Raw genomic sequence first — 26,868 nt, 5'->3', positions numbered from 1 at the left:
TTAATCCACCCAAAAGAAAAACCAACATTTAAAAAGCAATCAAACTGGAAGTACTACAATTTTGCAACTGAATTAAATGACATACATTTTAAAAATAGTAAAGACTAAGATTGCTAAATATTTCGGCGATGGTTTTCAAATGACACAAATTGGTCTAAAAATACATTTGCGTTAATTTTGGACAGTAGTTTAATTTCTTTCCTAAGTGTACTACAAATTTGAAATGGTACAATGGATAGAGTTTTTAGCATAAGTAGAAATTACGATATTATTCGAGACATCAAAGACACATTGATTAAAGCTTAACTGTGTTACAATGATAATACATTATATAACGTGTCTCAAAAATATAAACTTTTATCTAAATTCAATAATACTATTATACTATTATAAATTCGAATAGATCAATAACTTACCTAACGGTTTTTTAAAGTCAAACCAAATTCCAATCTTTACTTGCTTTTATAAACCATCTATCAATTAAATAGTAAACTAGTAAAAGGTTTGTTGATAGTTTCGAACCTGTTTTTTATTTTAGAAAGCTTTAGTAAAAAAAACTTATCCCTATTAACTTTCGGCATTGCCATTATGTAGGATTCAACTACTTTACCATCATACAAATAAAATAATTTTTTCACGTAGTGATAAAAGTATAAAACCACAAAATTTTTTGTGAATGACCCGAAAATGAAAAACAAAATGTAAACTTTTGTTGCGAGAAGCGTTTTATAAATACAAGCTAATTAACAACTTAATGGACTTACGGAAAGTAGTAAAAACACATTTGGTTGACCAGGAAAAAAGATTATTATTTTTGCCCTGGCCCTCTAGTTGCGCAAATTAAAAATATGATGGCAACGTCATGAGGCACAATCCGAAAAAATAAATTAAATCTCATTAGGTGCATTTCGTTATTTCAGGTTTAAAAAGTGGTCTGTATAATGTCCACATTTCCATAACTCTTTTTAGAGTAATATGAGTTTCATGTTTGTGTTTCATGGTTTATGATAAAAGAAAAATAGTTCTTTAAACCTACTTTAGGGGAACTACAGCAATATATTTGCAACTTCTCCACAAATCAAGTTTGCAACGCTGTTTATGGCCTATATAGTATTTAGATGGTCCTTAATATCAGAGAAAACTTTTAATTTTTCTAGTATGACGGCACAATCAAAAAATATCTTGCGAGTTGTCCGTCTTTGCAGTAAGTCCATTTAAAATATAATATTATATAATACAAAAATCGTACGATGTTCTTGCGCCATTTTCCATAAACCATATGGTGCAAAACTTGTTATCGCACCCACAAATAATGCTTTAATATCGTCGCTTATGCGGGTAGAATGAGCCGGCAACAGCTTCAAAGGTAAAAGGTTTGTTTACTATTGGCAGCGAAGAATAATTCGCAGAGACGCTTATACCGCGTTCACCGGCAATACAATAGGGAGTGAACGAAATTATCATGGATTCATTCAATGTCCGTGAGCGTTTAGCCAAAAGCATGTTAAATAGAAGGTCCACTCTACAACAGAGTAAAAGAGGCGACAAATTGCATAATGGGAAACAAAACTCGTATTATAATTGAACTTTGGAAAATTACAGCCAGGGGAGCGGCGTTCTAGCGACAAATCAAATGATTGTTATCAGCGCAAATGCAAATAAAACTTACGAATAAATAATTTTTCGTGAACTATTAATTAACAGAGTAGCTATTATAGTTTCGCTTGCCTTGGCACTCTTAAATTATGTATTGTATTGTATTGTAATTGTATATGTTTTACTGTGCAAAACCCCAAAATTTGTCCATAGAAAATTTGGTAAATGGCGATCGTAGTGTGTCACAGGCAATAATGAATGAATGAATAAACTTCATAAATAATATATATAAGTAAGTACATGAAACTAATTTTGAAATTACCACCGAAATTCCTGAAATAACATTTGCTCAACATGTTCGCTGAAAACCGACCCTTGTCCGTATTTTTTCCCGTGTCGAAAAAGTAGCCAGTTGACTTCCAATTTCTACTCTCTTGCGGCGTTTACACCTACACCTAACGCCCAACCAAATGTATATTTTATGGAGCTTTCCTAGGATACGTTTTACAGGGCTTAAAAAAAACGAAAAAACCTTAGATAAATGTATAATGAATTGAAAAACTTCCTTAAAAAAATATTTTTTCCAAGGACTTATTGAACAACCCTCGTAGTAATAGTAATTGGAACCTGTGATATACCACATATTTCACCATCAAAATATTTGGTTTAACTGATCAGAACCATCAGTACCAGAAGACAATAAGAAAGGCCTAGTGTCGCTGGTGTAATGACATTTTCATATCAAAAGTATTATTCATGTCATTTAATTGAGATCCCCCTGGGTTTCGATTTAAGATGCACGAGCAACCTACAAGTGTGTATTTTAAATTACTATATTATTTCTCGTAAGTAAAACAAATATAGAAAACATAAAGTATGACTTTAAAATAGAAGTTTAGTAATTTATTTTCCTGAATTAAGCTAAGTTTCTATATACTTGTTACTCATAAATAAATCATAATTCAGAAAAACAAAATAAATTTCTCATCATATATATATATATATATATATATATATATATATATATATATAAATATATATATATATATATATATATATATATATATATATATATATATATATATATATATATATATATATATATATATATATATATATATATATATATATATATATATATATATATATATATATATATAATGGCTACTAGATGATATATAATCCGGTTATTTATAAAGAGATATACAGGACGTCCCAGTAAGGAAGGGGATGTCTTTGTTAACTTGAATTTTAAAACGGGATAGAGCAGCAGAGATATATCAAACAGCACTAAATAAAAAAAAATTAAAACGGTACCCACTTTAACTTTGGTTAATATTAGAAATTTTTGTAGAGATCGACTTTTGAAATTGAAGATTTACCACCATTTCGCCATTTCAGAAACTTGAAAATAATTTGCAGCACTTCCTTTAGGCCGATTTACTCTTTTTTTTCAAATTTCTTGGATCGTCAGTATCCCTAATACCCGTCCGCGTTCTCCTTACTGGGACAGTGGGTATATTGAAAAATGATTTAGTATCGATCAAAAATTAATATTCTCACAAAACTCGAGCGTGTAAAGATTTGTTTTTGCCGTATCGCAAACAAAACTAAACAACTTTTAGAGTAATTCAGCAACAAAGCGTCAAAAAGGTAAGCAAGCCTGACTTACACCAGGTTTTACATCCACCGCCGTTTTGGGTCCGAGATTAATGGTCCTGCCGTCAGATCTGATGAGTAGATTGAGTCCCCTGGCGCCTGCCTCTCCGCCTGCGAAAAATGCACCATCACGATAAAAGGGATAATTCGAGGGATTGGGGGAAACGGGCGGGGGGCTTGAAAAATGCCCGTATCCTACGTCAAAACAACGTTTTTGTGCAAAAAAAACGCCACGTTATTTTTGAGTCTAAATACATAAAGTAACTTTCCGGATTTTGACTACATTATAATGACTTTAATAAATTGCAGTGAGTTAAGTTGGAGGTCGTCGGAAAGTTTTTATTAGATAATTTGAATGCCGCGCGCTAGGGAGGTGGGCGGGATGAAAGCGCATTATTTTCCGGTACATTAAACTAATCGTGATCGATAGCTAATAAAGTGGAAGAATAATTTACTCCCCTCGTTTGTAGGCGTTTTTTTTTGACGAAGTAAATCAAAAGTTACGCAAAACTAGGTCAAATGTGGTGTATTGTTTAGAATCGACTCGTTCTCTTGTTCCGTTCCGCATTTTCTTGAATAATTACTTAACTGTCTGATCAACGTTTCACGAAACATTTAATTGTTTGAATCAAATTATTTTTTCAAAATAATAAGATGTAATGACATCGCTTTTATTGCAACACAAGATAATCAAATAAGGGTCCAATACGCTGCTGAAAACCGCATTTCGATATATCATTCGTAAAAGAAATAAAAATTCGAAACAACGTCGCATCTTTGTGATTATTTTCAGTACACCTTCCATTATAGTGTCCACCGCACAGTTCTAACAGAAACAGTTGCGTTTTCAATGCTTTGAAAATACGAATGATATCAAACACTTCTGGAAAAGACATTTCTTACAAAAAGAAGGCACCAAAATACACTAGAAATAGCCGCAATCTTAATATATTTGACACTTAAACGCCACAAGCATAATAATTGGATTTTGGATTTAAAAAATTTCGAATTTCAACCAGTAATAATCAATAATATAGTCAATTATTATTAATATTTTAAATATAATGTTTTTATTTTAACAGTAAATTTATATAGATTTTGCTAGGAGAACGAAAATTGATATTTAAAAATATTAGGTATCCTGAAAAAAATCACAATGATGACGACAATATTTCGAGTTTTTATTTCTTTTACCGATACATGATAGGAAAGAGATATCGAAATGTCATTTTCAGCAGCGTGCCAGACTCTTATTTGACTATTTTTTGTTGCAGTAAAACTGATATCGTTGCATTTAAAATTGCAATAATATATCAGAACGGCTCTCTATCAGTGATGCAAGCAAGCTAAATCAAACCGCTCAGGACAGCGTTAATGGCCTATGAAGTGACCTTTTCAACGACTCCAAGTTTGGCAAAATCGGTTAAGTCATGTTGCAGTTATATATTCGGAAAACCTTAAAAAATATTGTAACTATTTAACGAAAAGAATTGAATTTATTCCAGCCTTAAACGCTATCTGTAATACAAGAATATTTCTCATGCCTGCTTTGATCATTAATTTTTCACCTGTATGAAAATTACTTTTTGAGATACGGCCGAGTGCCCTTCTTGATTGGCCTGCCCGTAATAAAAATTTCATTGTTAATTCATTTCTATGAACAACAATCGAAATTTATAGTTAAGTGTTAACAATAAAACTGATGTTCTATATGTTGTATAATCTTCCAACATTAAAGTCCAATATGCAACAAGTTTGATAAACCACAATTTAATCACGAGTGTCTAAAGAAATTTGTCACGTGTACATTTTTGCACAAGAACGCGAATATATTCATTAACATGACCGTCAGAATTGACAAAGGTCAAAATTGAAGCTGTGGGTAATATTTCCGAAAATATCCTATTTTTTGCAGATAGGAGTAGGAAAGTTTTTGAGGATATTTTAATAATTATTAAAACATTTTAATAGCAATGTCAAAGTAAAATTCATGATTTTTAAAGTAAATAAAATATATTATCAACAAGTGATGTAGCAAAAGGTATAGCGAATAGGGGCGATTTTTGTTTGGTATTTATTAACACTTCAGATAGGTTTTATAATGGTTTACCCTTTAAAGATCTCCATTGCTATTAGGGTTTTATAAGACTAACGAAAATTTTTCGCGAACAATTGTAACCGTTATTTACTACTATAAATCAAAAATGTTAGTTAGGAGCTCCTCGCCATCCTCCCTCCCGAAGATGAAACCGACATCTCGAAAAGTTGCCTACCTGCCATTCCGTAAGGTTGCAAAGCTCTTCTCTCGGTAAGCACAGATAACGTCAACGAAGACCTGAACATAATTTCTCTGCGCACCCCGTCCCCACCATTAAACTTGCCGGCTCCGCCGCTGCCCTTCCGCAGGTTGAATGCGCGTATGTAAACTGGATAACGTCGTTCCAGGATTTCCACGTCGGTGATGCGCGTGTTGGTCATGTGGGTGTGAACTCCGGAACAGCCGTGCCAACTCGGTCCCTTTAAAGATAATAAACAGTCCAGAGGTCCAAAGGTCCTGGGGGAACGATACCCCATAGTATTTCGTACGGAATTTATGTTATGTACATATTCTGATTCGGGGTCGGTTTGGAGACGACGGAACTCGCACTGGGTTTATGACACGCGTGTTGATATAATTCCGGAATAAATGAAATGGAATGACTGATAAACCTTTGACCAGAAAAGTCGGGTTATTAGTTCCCATGCTGACAATGACGATTTGCTACAAAAATTAAAATATCGAAGTGAACCAAATGCGAGTGCTAGCTTATATATTTCAGGATTTGTAATAAAAAACTAGAAGCTACCAACAAATATGACTATTGTTTCTCAAAATATTCACCCTGATGATCAATAAATACAGTTTTGCATTCGATAAAACCAAACGTCAAAGCACTTTTCCCATATGGAGTGAGGCGCCTCCAAAACATGCTTTTCAATCGCTTCTTCTGGTGTTAAAAATCGTTGCTCACGTAATTTATTCTTAATATATGGAATAAAAAGAAGCCATTAGGTGCTAAATTAGGACTATATGGTGGATGGCTCATAAAATCAACGTTTTTAATGCTCAAAAAGTTCTTTGTTTGCACTGATCGGTGGAGAGTGATTGTCGTCGTGAAGAGTGATTCGTCTTCGGCGATTAGTTTTTCTAATTTCGGCGGTTGATTTTTCTATTTTTTTCGAATTCTTTCGGCATACAAAAGGTTGTGTCCCATTCAGAATTGACTGTTTTACCTTTCACCAAAGAAACAGTCGCAACGTGGAGAGGTTTCCTGAAAAAACAGGCTACCATTTGTTTTTAAGGTGCTTCGCGCACGAACAACTTTTGTGGACTTTGTCTCATTCTGAAAGACCCACACAGTCGACCGTTGCTTACTTCCAGGTTCATATGCATAGATCCAAGATTCATCACCTGTCACGATATCATAGACGTGTTTGGAAGCACCGCGATCGTACTTTTTTAGCATTTCCTTCGACCAATAAACACGAGCCTTTTTTTGAGCTGATGTCAAATTGTGTGGAATCTGTCGCGTCACCAAAACTACCTCTTTCAGCAACACGTCGATTCGTTGAAATAAAAGGCAGTATTTTTACACACAACCCTTTAATTCAGTAAACTCACCAAATTAGTAAAAAAACAAGTAACGTAAAAAAGTATGTACAATAACAAAGATAGATAATTAGTGATAAGTTATAAATTCTACAAGCAAAGCCTTGAATTCGTAAAAAAGAACCTGTCGGAAAAAATTGGCTTTCGATGCCTGCCAAATCCTTAAGGATACTAAAGTCCTAAAATTCAGTTTTCTAAAAAGTAAAACACATCTGTTTAACTCAATACCTACTTCAAAGGTCACGTGAACCATGCCCTAGGAGGTCATAAATTAATAGGCCGATCGTTACCATCAGTAAAAATCATAAACTTTGACTTTTGAATAGGATTGAGAAAAAACATGTGCATCTTAAACTGAAATTCCTCTTATTCTAAAAAATACCATAAAATTGTTCTCTATAAATATTTACCGGCTCTAACACAATCCAAAGCGAACAAATTTTTTTAGCGGCCAAATATTCATACAAAATTGTATGTATGCTGGTTCCACTAATGCCCAAAGATCTCATGGTAAGTCACATGACGATCCTGCAAAATTAGTTTTCGCACTGCATCAATGTTTTCTTGAACAACAACCGATTTTGGATGACCTTCATGAAATTCATCCTTAAGAAAACTACGACCAAGACTGAAGTCCGAAAACCAGCGATTAGCAGTAGTCCTAGATGGTGCTTTAACTGCAAAAGTCGAATTAAGTTCATCGATTGTTGAGTTCTAAGTTGTAAGTTGTAAAAAAATATTGCACGAAAATGTTCCCGATTAAATTCCATTTTTAACCGTCACATTTTTTTAAATTTATCACAAAAAACACAAACAACACTTTCGCCAAAACCTAACTGAGTAAACCTAACCTCAAAATGTCAAATTTAGAATATAGATATAGAATATAGAAATAGTATATTATGCAACAAATGACGTGAACGGCATTTGACTCACGAGTTTCATTGGCACCTAACTTAAAAACTTTACAAAAAGTCATACTTTTGGGTACATTTTTGTAAGACAACTCGAATACATTCATTAACACCATCGTCAGAATTGACAAACCCCAAAATTCAAACCGTTCGGTAATATCTCCGAAAACGTCCCATACCATTTAACACAATTGTTGCATAATATACTATCAGGCAACTGTCTGGAGAATGATTTGGTTAAAAACCTTTCTAATACTGTTTCTATACTTCTATACTGCAAATAAACTCCTGAAAACTGAAATAGAATCCGGCGACGTAGCTTTTACGAAAGTCACCCATGTGCGATGGACATTCCAAATTTAATAAAGAAATTGTTTCGTCCATAAAATGCGCATTGCAATTTCAACATAACAGATGTAACAAAATTGGTGAAAACAATTCTTAATAAGGAATTTTTATCTTCAAAAGAAGTCCTTATTAGCATAGTTTTAATTGTTTTTATAAAAATGAACTACCATTTTAATAAGGGCAATTTTTTTCGTAAATTAAAAACCCCTTCTCGGTCGATCATAAAATAAATACAAAATAGCGTTTAACAGAATTAGAATCCCGAAATAAAGGGAAGTTTCATTAACAATTCGATACTTAATAAAAGAGTTGTTCGAAGTACCAGATAGGTTTCTACTAGTTTACAGATTTTAAATTGCTAGCAATCTACTGATCAGTATTTTAAAACTTAAATGTTTAAAAAAATTATGCCCATACGTGTTATTATTAAATTCTCTGCTGTAAAAAATTGAAGAAATGATAAAAGTATTTTTCAGAATTGTTGACTAAAGAGTCGGCAAAATATATCGTGTTTCATTGAAACAAATAATTTTTCGGACATTCTTGTATCTAGCGCTAAAATTACAAATTGTTAAACTCCCCTCTACTAGCGGAACACAGAACAAATACCTTGACGGACTACACCCAAAATTTCGAATTTTTACGAATTCAAAAATATATAATAATAAGATATATAGCGGTACATCGAGTATTCGCAAATGATGTGAAAATATTTGGAGTTGTGCATAGTCAAGACGGTCACCTTCGCCGGGATTGTCAGATTATTGACCCTGGTGTAAACTCAACAGGTAGGCATAAGTATTGGTTTTGATTATTATCTAGGAAATTGAAAACTAAAAAAATAACACGAAGTGATGGGTCCAACGATTTGAGAGTTTTAGTTGACACTACTAATTTTTCGTTTGCTGACCATATCAATGAAACTTGCAACAGTGCACTGAAAATAAAATAAATTTATATTTCGAAATGCAAGTAACTTTACGTTAGATTTTATCTAGCATATGGGGCAACCTATTTCCAATGAATACATTATTCGGTTACAAAAAGTTCAAAGTAAATTTTTAAAATTTTTAGCGTCTAAGTGTGATGGTATGTTCCCACAGAGAGGTTTTCATAATAAGACGATTTAAAATAATGGCTTTTGTTTAGTTAAGCTATTGTGGGCTGCTCTGAATTGTTATCGTAGGTGGGTTTTCACGTTCCTTCACAAACAATCAGCGCATCCCTAGTATTCCACCTACCAAGTTCCTTCCGCAAACTTTCTGCTTCGAAGTACACTCGTTCAAGTAATGGATATTTTTAATTGAACTTGTAGTAACATAGATGTCAAAGTTCAATTACTAGCTTAGCTTTGGTTAGTTTCGGTTAGTTTTCAGTTTTTATATTTCTTAAAATGTGTGCTTTGGTTTTTATTTTATTGTTTATTGATATTCATTCAGTATTTTTGTTATTTGCTTTTATTCGCGTTGCGACCATATTTAGTGAATTAATTGTCTTGTAAACGGGTATTACATTTGTTAGACAATAAAGGTTAGTTTTGGTTAGTAATTATTATTTAAAATATGAAAAATACGATCACTGTCAATGATATCACTTTACTAGATGAATTTATTTATGCCTATTAATGTTAATGATATCATTAGCCGATTTTTGGGATACATTATAAAATTATATCGGTGATGGCAGCCATAAAGATTAATTTGGAACCTGCATATTTTGCTTATCGTCCAATCTATAAACCATCTAGGATTTTTGCTCCTTGTTACTAATCAACACAACTTGCAAACAAACCCAAGTCAAAATGACAACACAAATTAACGTTATTGGTTTTAGTTTTTTGCCTAACCATCTATCAAATAAATAACCGAAATAGGTTTTGTAGCGCATTCATCGAAATTTACATAAAATGTTTTGCCGCATTTTTCGCCGCAAGTGAAATATTTGATATCGATTTGACACCAAGGTGGGGTCCAGATTCACTTATTAGATTATATGATCTCAATAAAATAACTCCCTGTATAACGTAATATATTTAGACTATTATGTGTCGGCGTGCTGTATTGTATGTTTACGATATAATATCAAATTTGGCGGTCCGGCAAGGGTGTGCGACCATAACTGACACGGATTTATGGTCTTACAACGATCAGTTGCTACTCGATACGGGTTTCAGAAAGACAGAGTCTAAATGTGCAGTTATGATATTTGTTTGCGAGAATTATCATATTCAATATACGTGTTAGTTTAATCGTTTAATTTTTATTATACCTGGTTTAATGTCAATCTAAACCATTCTCCCAAATTTTTGAGCTAAGAACTTCTCTGTTTCCCTTGTCTCCCCCTGTCATTGACTTTTCTTTCCACATTGTTCTCTAGCATCGCTTATTTAGGTTTTCTGATTACGCGGTAGGTTAGGTTCTTCTTTTTAGGGGGTTAATGATTTCTTTTTGTTTTGGAGTTCTTTGTCGCAGTTCTAGGTTGAAAACCCTGTCAGTCTATGAGATTCTCAACATTGGCCGAGAACACCATCTTTCGAAAGTCTCGATCTTGTCCATGCTTTTGACTCGTAAAATAATGATGGATAAACATAACATCGAAACATTCTTATCCTTAATCCAAAATTTATGTTTCTGTTGCAAAGATTTTTTAAAAATTTTGATAAATGCACCGCTGGTTATCTCTATGCGAGCTTTGATTTCACGAAACTGCTCCTATGTTTCATGTAGCCATTTTCATAAGTACCTACTTGTATTTTCTTACTCTTTCCATTGTTGTGTTGTTATAGTAAGAATTCAATTAACATTTGCCTTCTTTGTAATAATCATGTATCAGCATTAGTTTTCTTTAAGTTTATGTTTAATCCATATGCTTGTTGTTCTTCTCTGTAAATATAATGGTGATCTCAACATAACTCTTCTTCCTTTCATCTGTCGAATTTCATGCAGAATCTTTAATTTTTATTATCTTACTGGTCAGAAGTTGTTATTTCGTCAATAAATACATCTATTTTGGTATTTGTTTATAATGAGCTAAACAAAACGAAATAAAGACATTGCCGAAAAAATATATCTAGGAGGCGTGGATTTTTTAAATAGTTCGTTGAGTTCGAATGCAGTACATGCTTGAAAATATGACATTATAAGAAGGAACGAGGAAATACTAAATGCACGTCAGTGGTACGAGAATGTTAAATTCTTAAAACAAGGTGCTGAGATTTGGATGGAGATGAGGATTCAGTAGGTGACGTTCGGTAGTATCTGCAGACCATATGTGCTGTGTAGTAAGAAGACCAGTAAGGTGAAGATGAGGTCATTTTAAATTTTTAGTTTTCAAATGTTAAGCGAAAGTGGCCATAATGTTGAAGAGGTTAGGCGCAAATCGCTACGATTGTGTGTGCAATCTTTTTTGTAGTTTTGCAAAAATGTCAATGATGATGGGTTAAGCTGGAGAAAGGAGCATGTTCATCGCGGATGTTCTTAAGGGCATAACACGTAAGATGAAGAATAGAACTAGTTGCTCTCATAACCATTTACAATTTTTTCATGAGACTAGATCAACTGTCAGCATGTCCGAATGTAATATTTAGAATATTTGTCTGCGTCCTGTGCGTTATAATATCGAGTTTGGCGATCAAGCCAGGACATGCGACATAAAAGAGACGAAGTTCTGGTCCTAAAACAAACAGTTATTGATTAACATAGGTAGATGCTTTGCCCACTACTTGATACAGGTTATAGGAAGAAAATAGAGTCTAGATGCGAAAATTGACCTTACGGTACTTCTTAGCGAGTATTATTATATTCCATATACACATTAGTAATATCGTGTTTTATTTCTATTATAATAGAGCTAATTCTTGCCACCTATGTTCGATGAACGTCTGATCTGCCACCGTGAGTCAACATATATACGAAAGTGGCGAAGGGTTAGGTAAATGGAAACCTTTAGTATTCTTCGTGTCCCCTTTATTTGCAATACATCCTCGTCCGGTGCCTATAACTTAGTAACGAAACAAACTATATCGTCAGTTGTAGCGCGCGGGCTACGCGACAGCCGTCGGACACGTACGTGACTAATTAAAGCCAACAAGTTTCCGAAATCTTCATTTGTCTCGTCCACAGCCTAAGTCCTTCATAAATCGCACCTTGATAAACAAGCAATTTCCTCTACGCCGGGCATTCTACGATCAACATAAATCCACGTTAAAGCACCGCCAGTCATCCGCTTACGGTCGTTTGTCTTCGGGCGGTTGTGCTAGCAGTGTTTCGGCAGCCGACCCGCCTCTTTCGTAGCGTTAAGGAAAATATGGGAAATCGATTTTTATTAAAAACGACCTAAAGAGGGACGTCTTCAAAAAATGAACAATAACTTGTTTGGCGAAAAAGTTTTCCCGGGCATCGTGAGGAGGTATTTACGAGTATAATCAACAACGCAAAGTCCTAGAGTAAACAACATAAACTGAGGCGGAAAGCAATACGGCACCGGTATACGCAAAGTTGTCCAACTACACAACATTCACAGAAAAATGTTAGAGGTATCGCAAAAAGTTAAATCTTCTCCAGTGAACGGTCCTTCTGGACGCAGATATTATTTTTTCATTTAGTTTATTCAAAATCTAATTCTGTTTCACTCTCAGAGTTGTCATTCGGATTAATAAAAATGGATCATATTTATTACACTCGGATTTCGAGTAGGAGTAACATTTTCTGTTCTCTCATTTGATTTTACTTGGTGTCACAAATGTTCAATCGGGTTGATTATACAATGATATGGTAGAAGACGTAGAACAGTGTGCCCCATCTATTCAGCTAAACTACCACACACATATTGTTCTTTAATATTAATATTTATTATTAAATATTAGTTCGTATCAAATATTGTTCAATTTCAGTTTTGTAATTGATGAATTTGGTGCCTTTTGTAGCAGGCGGCCGTGATTGCGTCCGTTATCTGTTACAATGACAGTGTTTTCCGGAATATTTTTTCAAAGTTAATTTTGAAACTATGCCAGACTAGACTCCAGACTAGAGTCCGTAATAGTAAATATATTTGGAGGTAATTTTATCTGACAGTTTTTAGTCCAATCAACCCATCCTTAGATTTCAAGTGCGCGATCTGTGTGATTGCGGTTTTAATAAAAGAAATATATTTTTATTTTTATTATATCCTGCACTTGTTTTTCGTCTATTTTGCAGATTATCCAGTAGCAATAAGTATGAAGGTCGTTATTACTTTTTGGGGGAGAGTCAGTCAAAGTCCAAGACGATATACTTTGGGACACACTATAATATGTAAACATTATAAAATTCTTAATAATAATAATAATAATAATAATAATAATTTATTGCCTAAACATGTATTAACAATACATATAAAGTGGTCAATACGAGTTTTCGAGGTAAACATACAATGTATAATGTTTACGCAAAAACAAACAATCTAAAATTCATGTAGCTCTCAAAGTTGCTTTCAAAAAAATCCTTATAGTTAGTACAGTACCTATACATAGTCAGTTTCAGTCAAGCTCTGAAGAAGCCAACAGGATGATTGGCGAAACGTCAGCAATTTCGACTAACCAAAGACCGACGCAGGAGGAATCCATAAGTTTTGTAAAAAGCATTCTTGTGTTAAAATGTCTTTAAAAATTTTTTTAAATTCAATCCGTGAACAGTTGTTTTTGAGAGTTGCTATTATTTTGTTATACAATTTAATACCAAAGAAGTTAATGTTCGATTGAGTTATGTTTGCACGCAGAATTCGTTACTTTTTATTTTGATGGACATATATTATGCACCGATAGATGAAAATTGAATGGAGAGTTAGTATTTTCATTTTTTCTAATAGTGACTTACAGAAAACCTTACTTTGTGCACAACACACAGGTCGAACAATCATTTTTTGAATTTTAAAGATTCTATCCACCTCTAAAGAGTCATACCACAACAATATGGTCTATGATAAGTCTACTATTTATGTAGACATCCAGAAGTTTAAAGTTAACGCTAGGTGCAATTGAAATAAAGACAACCTCTGATTGATTTTCATTCAATTTAAGACGATTCGAACGAAACCACTCTTCTGCATCAGCAATCGCCCGAGTACTTGCAGATACTGCGTCACTTAAGGTTCTAGCCAAATTAAGTATTGTTGTGTCATCTGCATCTAAAGAAACCATATGTGATCTTATATTCGAGGGTGTCGTTCATGAATATTAGGACAAGAATTGGACCCAGTATTGAGCCTTGTGGCACCTCAAGCGAATCAACTTGTAGTTCAGAAACATCACCGGTAGGTACAGTAACGATTTGTTATCTGTTGTTAAGGTAAGATTTAAAAAAGTTCAAATTTTGACCCTTTCTACCGAAAAATTCAAGTTTGTTTACAAGATACTCATGGCTAACGTAATCAAAAGCTTTCGAAAGACCTAACAAGGTCATACAGGAAATACATTGTGTTCAAAACATCATTACAAATGATATTCAATACAGGTAATACAGAGTTAGCCACATATTTAATAACCTTAACATTAATTTTTCAAAGAAACTTCCACAGGCTACTGTAATACTTTTGACAGAACTTTTGGATTCCTCCTGCGTCGGTTTTTGCTAACTCGAACACCTTAAGACTGAGACAAATAAACCCCTCAACAGTTACAGAATACAATCACGAAACCGGAGATAACATTTTATTCGATAAAACTAAAATTCTTGCATGCAATCAATTCTTCTACCAACGAAAAATCCGGGAGTCTATAGAAATCTATCAACAACCTAGAAATCTTAACCGCGACTCAGGTCTTTATCTGTCACCAATATGGGAATCAGTCATCCGAGAAGGTGCCCTCATTTAGCTCCGTTGCCCTCAAACAATATGTAAGCAGGTACATAGTAAAAGGCGGTCAAGTTTCAGTCACGCTCTGAAGAAGCCAACAGGAAGATTGGCGAAACCTTAACAACTTCGACTCAGCAACAACCGACGCAGGAGGAATCCACAAGTTTTGTAAAAAGTAACCTTAACCCATATACGAGGGCAGCGTCAAAATTTCCCGGCCTGAATATGAAAGAAACAAAGTAGAGTAACAATTTTTTTATTATTTTTCAATATAACTTCAATACACTTATTACATCTCGTTATTAACAACTCAATCCCTTTAAAAAAATATTCTCTCCATATCTGGACTATAGGGAGGATGATCTATCTGTTGGAACCCACACTCTAAATTGGCAGATTGTGCAACACCAGCAGTATAGACAGGTGCATTATCGTGCAAAAGACGCACGCCTCTGGTCAGTTTTCCTCGACGTTTTTACACGTAATATAATATATAAAAAAATATAACACGTAATAATGTTGCGTAATATTTACCATTGATAGTGGTATTAGTTTCTTTAATATCTATCAAAATAATTCCTTCACAATCCCAAAAGATCGTGGCCATCACCATTTTTGTTGACTGGCAGACTCTGAATTTTCTTGAAGGTGCTTCACCCTTACGACGCCACTCCATTGATTCTTTTTTCGATAGAGGGTCGTAATAGAAAACCATAGTTTCATCTCGCGTCACAATAGTTGCTATCACAGGGTTCGGTTCCGACCCACAGAGTTCTAAAAAAGACCGCGCACACTCGACACGGCGTTGTTTTTGAATAGCGGAAAGGTTTTTAGGAACCCATCTAACCTTATGCATATCTAAATGATCATGCAGGATTCGACGAACGAAAGCTTAGTAATTTCTGAGATTTAATTGAGCCTTAAACGTCAATCACTCAATACCACCTCTTCCACAATCCGTTGTGACATCCAATGGTCGACCAGTGCTTGAATCATCTTCAAGGAACTCCTGCCCCATTCGAAAACGTTTTGCCTATTCTTTCACTACAGAATACACCATCCAGCCTTTCTTTAATAATTTTTGGAGCTAACCCTTCTTTTATCAAAAAAATTATGACTGCTCTATACTCGATTTGCGTTATGTACGACATTTTTTCGGACACGTCTTGTTTAAAATGCTGTCAATAAGAAACTATTTGACGCAAGACTTCAATTTTTTTTTTCGCAGCCTACTAAGATATATATTTAAAAGAAGACAAAGTTTTATCGTGATACTGGAGCTGCACCTATGTCAGGCCGGGAAATTTTGGCGCTAACCTCGTACATCTCTGTTACTTGAGTTTTTCAAGTTTCGGATCACCCTGTATAACTCAGTCTCATTTCTGGGGTACATAAAAAATACTCTAAACGACCTTGAAAGGAATTCCTGATAGCCGTGTTAATAAAAAAATTGTTGAGATCGTCAACCAACGGGCCAAACGGTCACGTTTGTTTACTGTTGGCAGCGCCACCATTGGGGAATAAATTAACGAATTAAGTCTCTCGAATCACCCGAACCTAACCAAAACATATTTACGATGACGATAATTTTGAATCCCCGCGGACAGGCAAAACAAAGTTGGAAGTGGCATACTCACCGCGCCGCTGCCTCCGGCGACGGTTTCGTAACAGCCCCAAGAGTCGTTCCCAAAGGTGATGTTGTTCATGCAACCTTGGGATGCAGCGCAGACCTCGAAAGCGCCGAGGACGACGTCGACGACGCGCTGCGACGTCAGAACGTTCCCGCCGACGACCGCCGCCTCGTCTCCCGGATTTAGGATGGTTCCTTCGGGAATATTGACTCGGACCGGCGCCAGACATCCCTGCGGGACACGTATGCCATTTTAGGGCGAAACGACGTATTTTATCCGCGGATAGGTAATTACTAACGCGACGAGTATAATTTACGCCCCGTATATAGAGTGTGATTAATGAATTAGAATGCGTCGTAAATAAATATAGTGTGTAAGCTGTGGTTGACGGCGGATTCTGAGTGCAGTTTACGACACGAAGCGATATTCCTGAGGTCGTAAATTCGTCGCTAACGGAAAACCTTAAATTAAATGATTCGTTCCGCTCAAATTTCTCCGTATTTCGCTTGCTAGAAGCTTGTTAGTTAGTAGTAAGTACTTTGTTTATGAAGGACAATGCGGAAATTGTAATCAGGTGCAGCTATTTCTTTTTTGAAATAGTAGATCTCGCAGACCTCCAGGACTCCCATGTTGCTCATTGCGGAATTTTCCTACTCGTCCAGTCAAAACCGGCTCAGTGTTGTACCATCGACAAATATTAAATTTTTATGAAAAATCTTGATTAACAATTTTTGACATTTTCTAACAATCTAAAATGAGTGTTTCGTAAAAATATAAACATTATTTTTGATGATTAATATTAAACGTACTACTATTGGTATTATTTATTTGTAAGCAAGGTATTTCATTATTATTTGTGAATGTGAGATTTTTGCAATTGCTTAAATTGTAATGCGTTTGTGATACAATATCTGTGTCTTTTGAATTTTCTTAGATATATCAATCTTATTCAAGGATAATTGCAATGATATGAAAGTATACAGGGTGTCCCATATAAAAAATCAAATTTTCGGTTCATAACTAGTTAACTATTAGTTGTAAAAAATATTATATGCAAATCATGAAATCTTCCTAAAACGATCTTCTGGAAATGTTATCATTGAAACGCAAAATTTCTCAGGACAAAAAAGTTATACCGATTTTTTAAAAATACACGTTTTCCAAAAACATCCTATAACTCTGACCTCCAGAGAAGAGGTCCGAAATTTCCGAAATCGTTTTTAAGCACGCTAAATAGGTGTTTAAGTGGGTATTTTAGAGAAGGGAGCAGTACATATTATATTATCGAACAAGTATGGTAATAGTATATCATCCAACAGTTATGATAAAGGCTATTTGAGTCACCAGTTTATTTGACACGAGCTGAGAGCAGCTCGGCAAGTGTTTAAGAAACGAGTGACTTACAAAAGTTTACCAAACATAACTTTTCCCAAAGAAACTTCCACAGGTTTTAGAATTTGTTGCTACACATTATCTGAATCTCTCCCTAGCGGCCGTTTTGCCAACAATGCCGTTTGAACAGTCTGAAATTTCAGAGAGTCTGACAGTGGAAACTGATGCTAAAGAAATCCAGAAAATGTGTAATAAATTAGAACTAGTTCCTATTGAAAAGGCAATTTATACAAGAAATGGTGTACCATATCTACCGAAACCGAAATTTTCTTATCTGATTATAGTAACCCCAATAAAATGCCTACAAGTTTCATAATTTTTATTACTTTATAAGAGCAAATAGTTTACTTGTCATAATATCATTTTCGTGTAATTATTTTAATAAAGTTATAATTACATTCCGCTATGGGGCCTATCCAAGGAAGACGCAAGGAAGAAGGAGAAATCAAGAAGTAGCATCTCGCAAAAAAAAACAGGGATCAGCTGGTCCAGGCATAAGGTCCCCTTGTTCAGGGTTAAGAATGAAGACGACACCGGCGGCGAAGAGGAAAAAAAAGGACTTGGATACGACGGACCCGCCGCAAGTGACAATCCCGCCTGCTGCCTTGGAGAATAAGACAACATTGCTCCCCCAAGTTAGGGGACCAGGTAAGGCAAATGAATCTTGCAATCTGGGATGGACAAACTTCATCCAACATGACACAAGATATAACATAATCTATGAGCAAACTTAAAATAGAATAAAAAAAAAGAAGGAAAATGGAATTGAAACCCTTAGAGATTACATATTAAGCATGGTGGAAAAAACTAAAAGAAAAAATAAAAGAATAGCTGCCGTCAACTTACCCGTTGCGTGCAAAGTAGGCAACCAATGTGGAATCATGCTAATGGGTGATTTAATATCAGAAATAGGGAAAAATCAGGAAAACCCAGTGATGGGAAAGTTTGGAGAAAATGCTGTAAATAAGAATGCTCATAGAGTTATCCAGTTTTGTGAACAAAATGTATGCCCGGCAGTAAAATAAAAGATTCAATAATTGACTACAAATAGCCAAACTAAATATTCTTATAAATGTATCGGACGACATGAAACATCAGGAGAAGAAAACAAGGAAGCAAGAAAAATCACGAAGACACTTGGAACCTAGAGCTACTAGTTAAACAGGCGGTATACTATATATAAGTACAAGTATAAAAAAACCAAAAATATAACCGAATGATTGCTGCAAATGAAAATAAAATGTGGGTTAGGAAATTTGACGCACACCTTGGGGATTCAAAATAATCTGAGGCATGAAACTTCTTAAGATCTAAAATCAAATCAAATTTACACAAGTTTAACAGAAAGAGCACTCCGTTATATGAATAACGTTAAATCAAATGACCGACAGAACTCTTTCAAAGATTTTTAGCTGGAGAACCAATCCCAGCAACAAAGGAAGAATAAAAAATAGTTACAGGTTGCTATTTGTTGACTTGGCCAAGGCGTACGACAACGTTCCAGTCGCAAACCTTTAAAAAGTCATGGAGGGTACATAAATAATTGTCACATTAATAAATTAAAATTAATCAAACAGTTTTAACAAAACTCCCGATCCAGGATTAAACTTGAAAATTAATTCTCGGTAACAAAAACCCAAGGATACACTCTCTCCCCCACATTGTTCAAAATTTATTTAGATCAAGCTCTTAAGCACTGGCGTAGACGTTGCCAGGTAGTGGCAGTACAAAAGATGATACCACGGTCTACACACTACACTTCGCTGACGATCAGATCGTCCTTGCATCAATCAAAGGAATTTGAATTAATTACAAGAAAACTCATTGATGGTGGCTTCAAGTGCGTTTAAACTACAAATACACATTTTAAAAAAACTTATAGATAAATGGACTAAGCAGTAAAATAGCATAAAATGTGTTGCAATTATTTAAAATTAAACAATCCAAACTGAATATAATCTGATACGATAGCGTAAAAATCAAATGAGATATAAAAGCTGCTAATATCCAATTATACATTGTATGGCAAAATCTAAACTGAACGCATCACGAACAATGTGAAAAACACAACTTTTTAATTTTCTAAGAACAGAGTCAACCCATAAAAGTGTTGAAAAGTGGAAACTGTGCCCCGTCAGCTCCACTACACGTTTTAAACCTACCAACCTTCGTATCATTAGAGTCAGGTGTGGCGTCTCGTTATAACTTTAACATATTTACATGTAAAACTAACTTTGTAACAGCAACATACCATAAAAAACTAGGCTAAAACAGAGCAAGTTAGAGATTTGCATCTAAAAAAGATAAAAGAATTTCAAGGTAAGGGTGAATTTACAAAATTTGAGATTAGTAATCAAAAATCCTCGACCGGCTTTTAAAATAGTACCCAATAACAAGTCGAAAGATCTTTGAAACAGGGTGCATTTTTTTGATAATAGCTGATCTCATGACGTTGTCTTGTATCGCTAACTTTTATACTAGTATATTACGCAACAAGTTTGATAAACGACACTTTTGGCACGAGTCGCGAGAGGGACTAAAGAAGTTTATCAAGATGTTAGCATACTAGACTTTCTCTACGACCATTAGTTTTTGGAAATATCTTTGAAAAACAGCCGGAATACGTCAAAATCCCATCCGTGGCTAAAATCCACCGGAAACCTTAGAAGTGACTCGCGTCTTAAAGTGACGCTGAAGACGCCTTATCAGTGCACGATTCATTTTAAAATATAGAGTAGAAACTTTTTTTGGTTCTATACCTCTGATACTTAGTGTCTTCAAATTCAGGTTCGTACTTTAACAGATATAGTAGTAGAGTAAAACAACTGTTATATTTAAACTGTCACCGGAATGAATATAAACGTTTTTCACAAATTGGCTTATGCTTCAGCACTTTACGAGAACTAAGAAAAGTCCAGTCTCCAAAGAACATAAAAAAGCAACAATAATTATCATTATTATGATAAATTACTGAGAAACTGTGTAAGAGCATGGATGGAGCAGCAGCACACTAGGAAAAGATTGGTTCACAGCACAGAACAACTTATGAACAAAATGAAGCCGATTGCTAAAAAAATACAATGACAAGGTCAGCACAATCCTTGTTAAGCAACAACACCGATATGATTAAATCTTGGTTTTTAAAAGACTAATTTTTTTTCATCTGAAATTTGAATAATACTTATCATTAAATATCTGCTCTATATACACTGCATTTGCTGCCAAATGTATTGTATTATATCTATCCTGTTACATACTGAAAGTACATCACGGTGTTCGGAAATTGAATTCTGAAACTTGGATCAAAGATTCAAATAATCGTAGTAAGTTATGTAATAAAAATTCAAAATCGTAACATTTTCCGAGTTATAGCTTGTCATAATTCATTTTTAAAAATTTTATTTTTAAAGCAGTGTGCTTAATTCTTAACGGAATAAGCGGATATTTAACACACAACTCTGATTTAGTAAAAACCATCGTTACAAAATAAAAGCGTTTTAGAAATCTGTCACTAGAGGGCAGCTTGCCTAGATTTTTTTTTATTTTCCCTAAATTTTATTAATTTTGACTGATATTGCAAAATAGAACAGATATCCTTAAAGCAGAATCACAAATCCTCAAAAATTGTTGCTGTTGTTTTAAATCGATAAGTGTTATCGTTTAGCCACAAATCGATTTTTTATTCTCGGTCTTATTAAGTTTGAAAAAGTCCATGTCACAATCCGTTAAAAGTTAGTTTCTATTAAAAGAGCTTATTATCCCACTGCTACTGTACAAATGGAAATGCAGATCAAGCACGACGGTTTTATATCGAGGTTTATCCCAATTGAAACGTTCGATCTACTAAGACATTCATCAACATACACAGAAGACTTGGTGAACGAGGATCAATCAAACTTGATAATATAAATAAAGGGAAACCAAGGTGTAACGAAACCGCTACAAAGGAAAAAAGAATACTTCAAAATGTAGAGGCTGACCCGTCAACGAGTACGAGAAAACTTGCTGCTCAGGAAAGAATTGCTTGCTCTACAGTTTGGGAAGTTTTGAATGAAAATGGTCTTCGGCTCTTTCATATTCAAATGGTTCAAGCACTGTATAAGGGTGATTTTAGGAAAAATCCAAAATTACCCGCAATTCTTAAATGTCATTTTGTTCACTGACGCAGCTGCGTTTAGTGTTGATGGCATTGTAAATTTTCGAAATATGCATGAGTGGAACATTGAAAACCCACATGCAAAAACTGAAGGAAAATATCGGCGCCGGTTTTGTTTAAATGTATGTAAGGGATAATCTTGTAGGACCCCGTTACTTTAACGGGGAAATGTATTTGCAGTTTCTTAATCCGATTGACTTCTCTTTTTGGGTACACTTAAAGTCTTTAGGGTATGAAACACATATAACAGATATCAAGGATCTACGACAAAAAATAATAAATTGTTGCGAAATCATTAGAAATAGTTTAGGCGTTTTTTTTTTCGCGTTGGACAGCATTTTTTAAAATTTATAAGAAAATGTTTAGAAATGAACGGTGGGGATTTTGAAAATGAATTGAAATTAGCGTTGTATACTGTTTAATTTAATTTAATTTAATTTTTTATTTTCGAAAATTTTAGATGTGTTTATGTAACTTAAATTAAATATGTTATTGCATTGACTTATGCCATTTTTTCACTTTTTTCATTTTGCCTGCAGGATAATAATGATGGCCTACATTTCCACTTGCTTTTCCGTAACAGAAATGCATATCGCGATATTCAGTATCACCTTTCTGTAAATTAGAAGTGCCTGGTATTCGGACCAAGAATAAAAAACTCGATGTGTGGCTAAACGATAACACTTACCGACTTACAACAAGGGTAATAATTTTTGAGGATTAGTGATTCTACTTATGGCAATCTGGTCCATTTTGCAATATCAATATAAAAAAAAATATTCTAGGTAAAGTGCCCTCTAGTGACAGATTTCTGAAACACTTTTTTTTGTAACGATAACTTATACCAGCTTATTCCGTTGAGAATTAAGCTCAATTAATTTTGACAAGCTATAACTCGGAAAATATTACGATTTCTAATTTTTGTTACATGACTTACCACCATTATTCTACCACGTTGAATCTTTCCTCCAAGTTTCCGAACTCAATTTCCGGACACCCTGTATAGCTCGACAAGATTAATTTAGTGGTAGTATGGCAATTTCAAACATGTACAGAAACAGTTTTTAAAACAATTTGTTTAGATTTCCATTGACTTTATTTTAAATTTATTTCAATACAACCAGTCCCAAATGCAGTACCTCATATATCAAGGACACGCAGCACTTTGCGGAGATAATAAAAACCATAGAAACTCAACCTGAATATTGGTTCATCAGCTTCGATATAGCAAGAAGAGAGAAAAATACTCATCATCCCATATATCAGAGAATTATCAAAAAAAGCGCGAACGCATGATTAAAGCAGTCTTCAGAGCAATTTTTCAAAGAATCTTCGACAGGCTAATGTAATGCTTTTTACGAAACTTCTGGATTCCTCCTGCGTCGGTTTTTGCTTAGTCGAAATTGCTGACGTTTCGCCAATCATCCTGTTGGCTTCTTCAGAGCTTGACTGAAACTGAACTGAACTTTCAGTAATTTCGATTAAGCAAAAACCGACGCAGGAGGAATCCAGAAGTTTTGTAAAAAACAGTCTTCAGAGCAATTCACACAGCACTCCATGAGAAGCAACAATAGTTTATAGAGAGGAAGAGTACAAGAGGAAAGTCAAAAAGCAGTTTTTATCTCAGGAAACAATCCACCAGTTGAGGTAAACAGTTATAAGTAACAATGACCACCAATAAAGCGGTCATCGTCCAGCAACCACAATCCACACGCCCGGGGCATGCAGGACTATCGTAGTTATAAGAATTTTATCTTTATTCTCATGATAACGATTGGAGATATATCTCTATTGAACCGTTGAGCTATAATTCAAAATAAATGCATGGAAGTCCAAACAAATAGTTTTGGTCCAAACTTAGATATTGTCCCGTGCGTGTTGGTGTGTTGGTTTACTCGCAAGCTAACCAAAACAAATAAAGCTATATTTAGATCTCCAATTATTGAAAATCATAAAGCTCTTTTGTTACAATAACTCCCTGCCGCCGTTCGACACACGCATTTTAATAATGAATATATTTTTCAAAACCTTTAGAAAATTTGGAAATGCGCACGTTCGGCACCGCCTCATTTAAAAGGGAGAGCTACAATCTAACGAGAGGCGACAATAAACATCAGGAGGTCCATTTCTCATGACCCTGCTTTCGTATGTATCGATGGCTTCATTTAACGTTTATAGACTGAGAGAAATTTATTTACCAACTGAGAAACAGTTTTAGGATACGCATTTTATGTCATTAATTTACTTATTCATTTTGATATAACGAAATTGATTTAAAAATATAAATTTCGGTATATTTTATATTCAGAATAATGTCAGATATTCGAAAATTTATTACATGTTTTAACTTTCAAATAAAAATGCAAAGAAAAAGTCGTTACTTTGGGAATTGTTTATGACGTAGTATTTTGGGCTCCCAGGAAAAATGTGCTAAAATGTACTACTTGCTTAAATTAATCTCAATAATGACCAGGATATTTTCGTCCTCGGACCCTCCTGTTTGAAGATTGTTAACTCAACATAAGCTTGTATCTCAAGCGGGAACAGACTATTTCACGTGGTACCGTGGTTACCGACTTGTCAGTCCTAAAATAATAATAATACGCAAACATGCATTTCTCTAACATTCACGGTTTCATGGTCGTGACTGAAATTAAATGATAGCGTACCACGCGTTCTAATAATAACTTGGTTTCTATGCCCCACTCTTTATAAAACCAACTCCGATGATACGCGTGGAAAACTGGGTTGGACACTGTCGCCTCTCGTTAGATTGGAGCTCTCTGATTTAAACGCAACAATAGCGCGGTTGAGAATATTGTCGACCTTTATTTTTCCCCAACGGCGTTCGCGCTCGACTTGCGAAGAAATATCGTTTATGAATTATTGCTGCTACATTGTTTATTATTTTTGGTTTTCACGATTCTGTCACTTGAGAAATAAGTGTTTTAACACGTCGCCGGATTCGAACTGTCTTACGAGAGGAATTTTGGCCATATTCGCGGCCCCGATTCGATATTGTGAAACAGACAAAATCTTCATAATTAATATTTGTAATAATGGGGAGACATGATTTTACTAGTAAATTAAATTAGGAAGTAAAGTTTTAACAAATGGCAAATGGGGATATTTGTGATTAGATGTGTTTTTTGGTTGGCATTATTTAAAGATATTAAATGCAATGTTAAAGCGCATTCATGATACACCCCCATTATATATTCCCATAAGTATTTTAGGTTAACATGAGCCATGGCAGAAGCAAGAGAAATTAAAATAAACATTAAGAAAAATAAAAAAAAAGATTGCAGTTATATTCTTTGTATTTGAAATATCCCTTATGTATTACATATCACATTGCTTCGAAATAAAAAAAAAAACATAAGTTTACTTTGTATGTCAAGATTTGAGTTTCAGAGAAAACTAACTGCGACATTGAATGATACGCAAGAAATCCTATCTAGACCAGTTTTCCCCAAAGGGTGTTTAAAAATGCAACATGTTCAAGATAACCCCGTCCTTGATAGCTATGAGACTTCTGCCCGTACCAACATTTCATATCGTAAAAAAACAGCCTTGGGTCATGAAAATCGCAACAAGCTAGCTTTATTAATAAATGAGCCACGCCGTAAAATGTGACACACTGTACAAGATGGCTGAAGTGATCGATTTTCGTTTTTCATTGCAACCCCTTAATTCGGCGAAAAAAAATACTACGACTTTACTAATTTAACAATAATTTCTCTATTATTTCCAAGGGTATTCGCGGCTCCTTGTATTTGCTGCCGAAATTCAGAAGGTTCAGAAGGTTCAGAAGTCTGAACTCCTTGGCGCCCAAACGAATTTGGATTAGGATAAGGAAACTGCTCACGTACATATTGCCGCACTGTCAACGTAAACGTCAACGACGTCTCATCATGCTTAGACCACATATTTTCTCCTAGGTTTCGCGCTTCGAGTTCCGTCTAGGTACCCGGAATTTTGTCGGCGCTCCTCCTCCTCTCTCCCCTTTTTTTTTACGGGAGTCAGTCGTCGAATTCAATCGCGGCCGACTTAAAGATTGACGCGAGATAGTTTCGACCGAGCGACTGCGACAAATATTCGTTCGACGAAATAAACAAACTGTGTAATTTTTATTATCACTTTAATGATCCTTCCGCAGGTTCACCTACGGAAACCTTGTTACGACTTTTACTTCCTCTAAATGACCAAGTTTGGTCAACTTCCCGGACACATCGACGACGCCGAAACGCCATCCGCGTATCGGTCCGAAGACCTCACTAAATCATTCAATCGGTAGTAGCGACGGGCGGTGTGTACAAAGGGCCGGGACGTAATCAACGCGAGCTTATGACTCGCGCTTACTGGGAATTCCTCGTTCATGGGGAACAATTGCAAGCCCCAATCCCTAGCACGAAGGAGGTTCGGCGGGTTACCCGGGTCTCTCGGCCAGGGAGGACACGCTGATTCCTTCAGTGTAGCGCGCGTACGGCGCAGAACATCTAAGGGCATCACAGACCTATTATTGCTCAATCTCGTGCGGCTAGAAGCCGCCTGTCCCTCTAAGAATTGTTTGTACGCAGACAGTAAAAACCGAGCGCGACAAGGGGCGAACCCCGAGCCGGCCGGCCTTTGAGATGTCTAAATACGCCTAGTTAGCAGGCTAGAGTCTCGTTCGTTATCGGAATTAACCAG

The 26,868-nt window shown here is 35.1% G+C and overlaps 1 protein-coding gene across 4 annotated transcripts in view; it reads right to left on the bottom strand.

Moving 5' to 3' along the window:
• LOC132703975 (5-oxoprolinase) overlaps window positions 1-26,868 on the bottom strand; it is a 90,883-nt gene that overhangs the window by 3,426 nt on the left and 60,589 nt on the right. For all 4 annotated transcript variants that reach the window (XM_060675546.1, XM_060674752.1, XM_060673982.1 and 1 more), the window contains 3 exons: window positions 16,635-16,859; window positions 5,529-5,772; window positions 3,269-3,366 (listed from right to left, as the gene is read on the bottom strand). In XM_060675546.1, the coding sequence (XP_060531529.1) occupies window positions 3,269-3,366; window positions 5,529-5,772; window positions 16,635-16,859 (567 nt within the window). The remainder of the gene's footprint in view (window positions 1-3,268; window positions 3,367-5,528; window positions 5,773-16,634; window positions 16,860-26,868) is intronic.

Source organism: Cylas formicarius, unplaced genomic scaffold (assembly GCF_029955315.1).
Source record: "Cylas formicarius isolate icCylForm1 unplaced genomic scaffold, icCylForm1.1 PGA_scaffold_10__41_contigs__length_53128322, whole genome shotgun sequence".
NCBI lineage: Eukaryota > Metazoa > Arthropoda > Insecta > Coleoptera > Brentidae > Cylas > Cylas formicarius.
The sequence above is the reverse complement of the archived record's forward strand: the minus strand, read 5'-3'. Positions and strand labels throughout refer to the sequence as shown.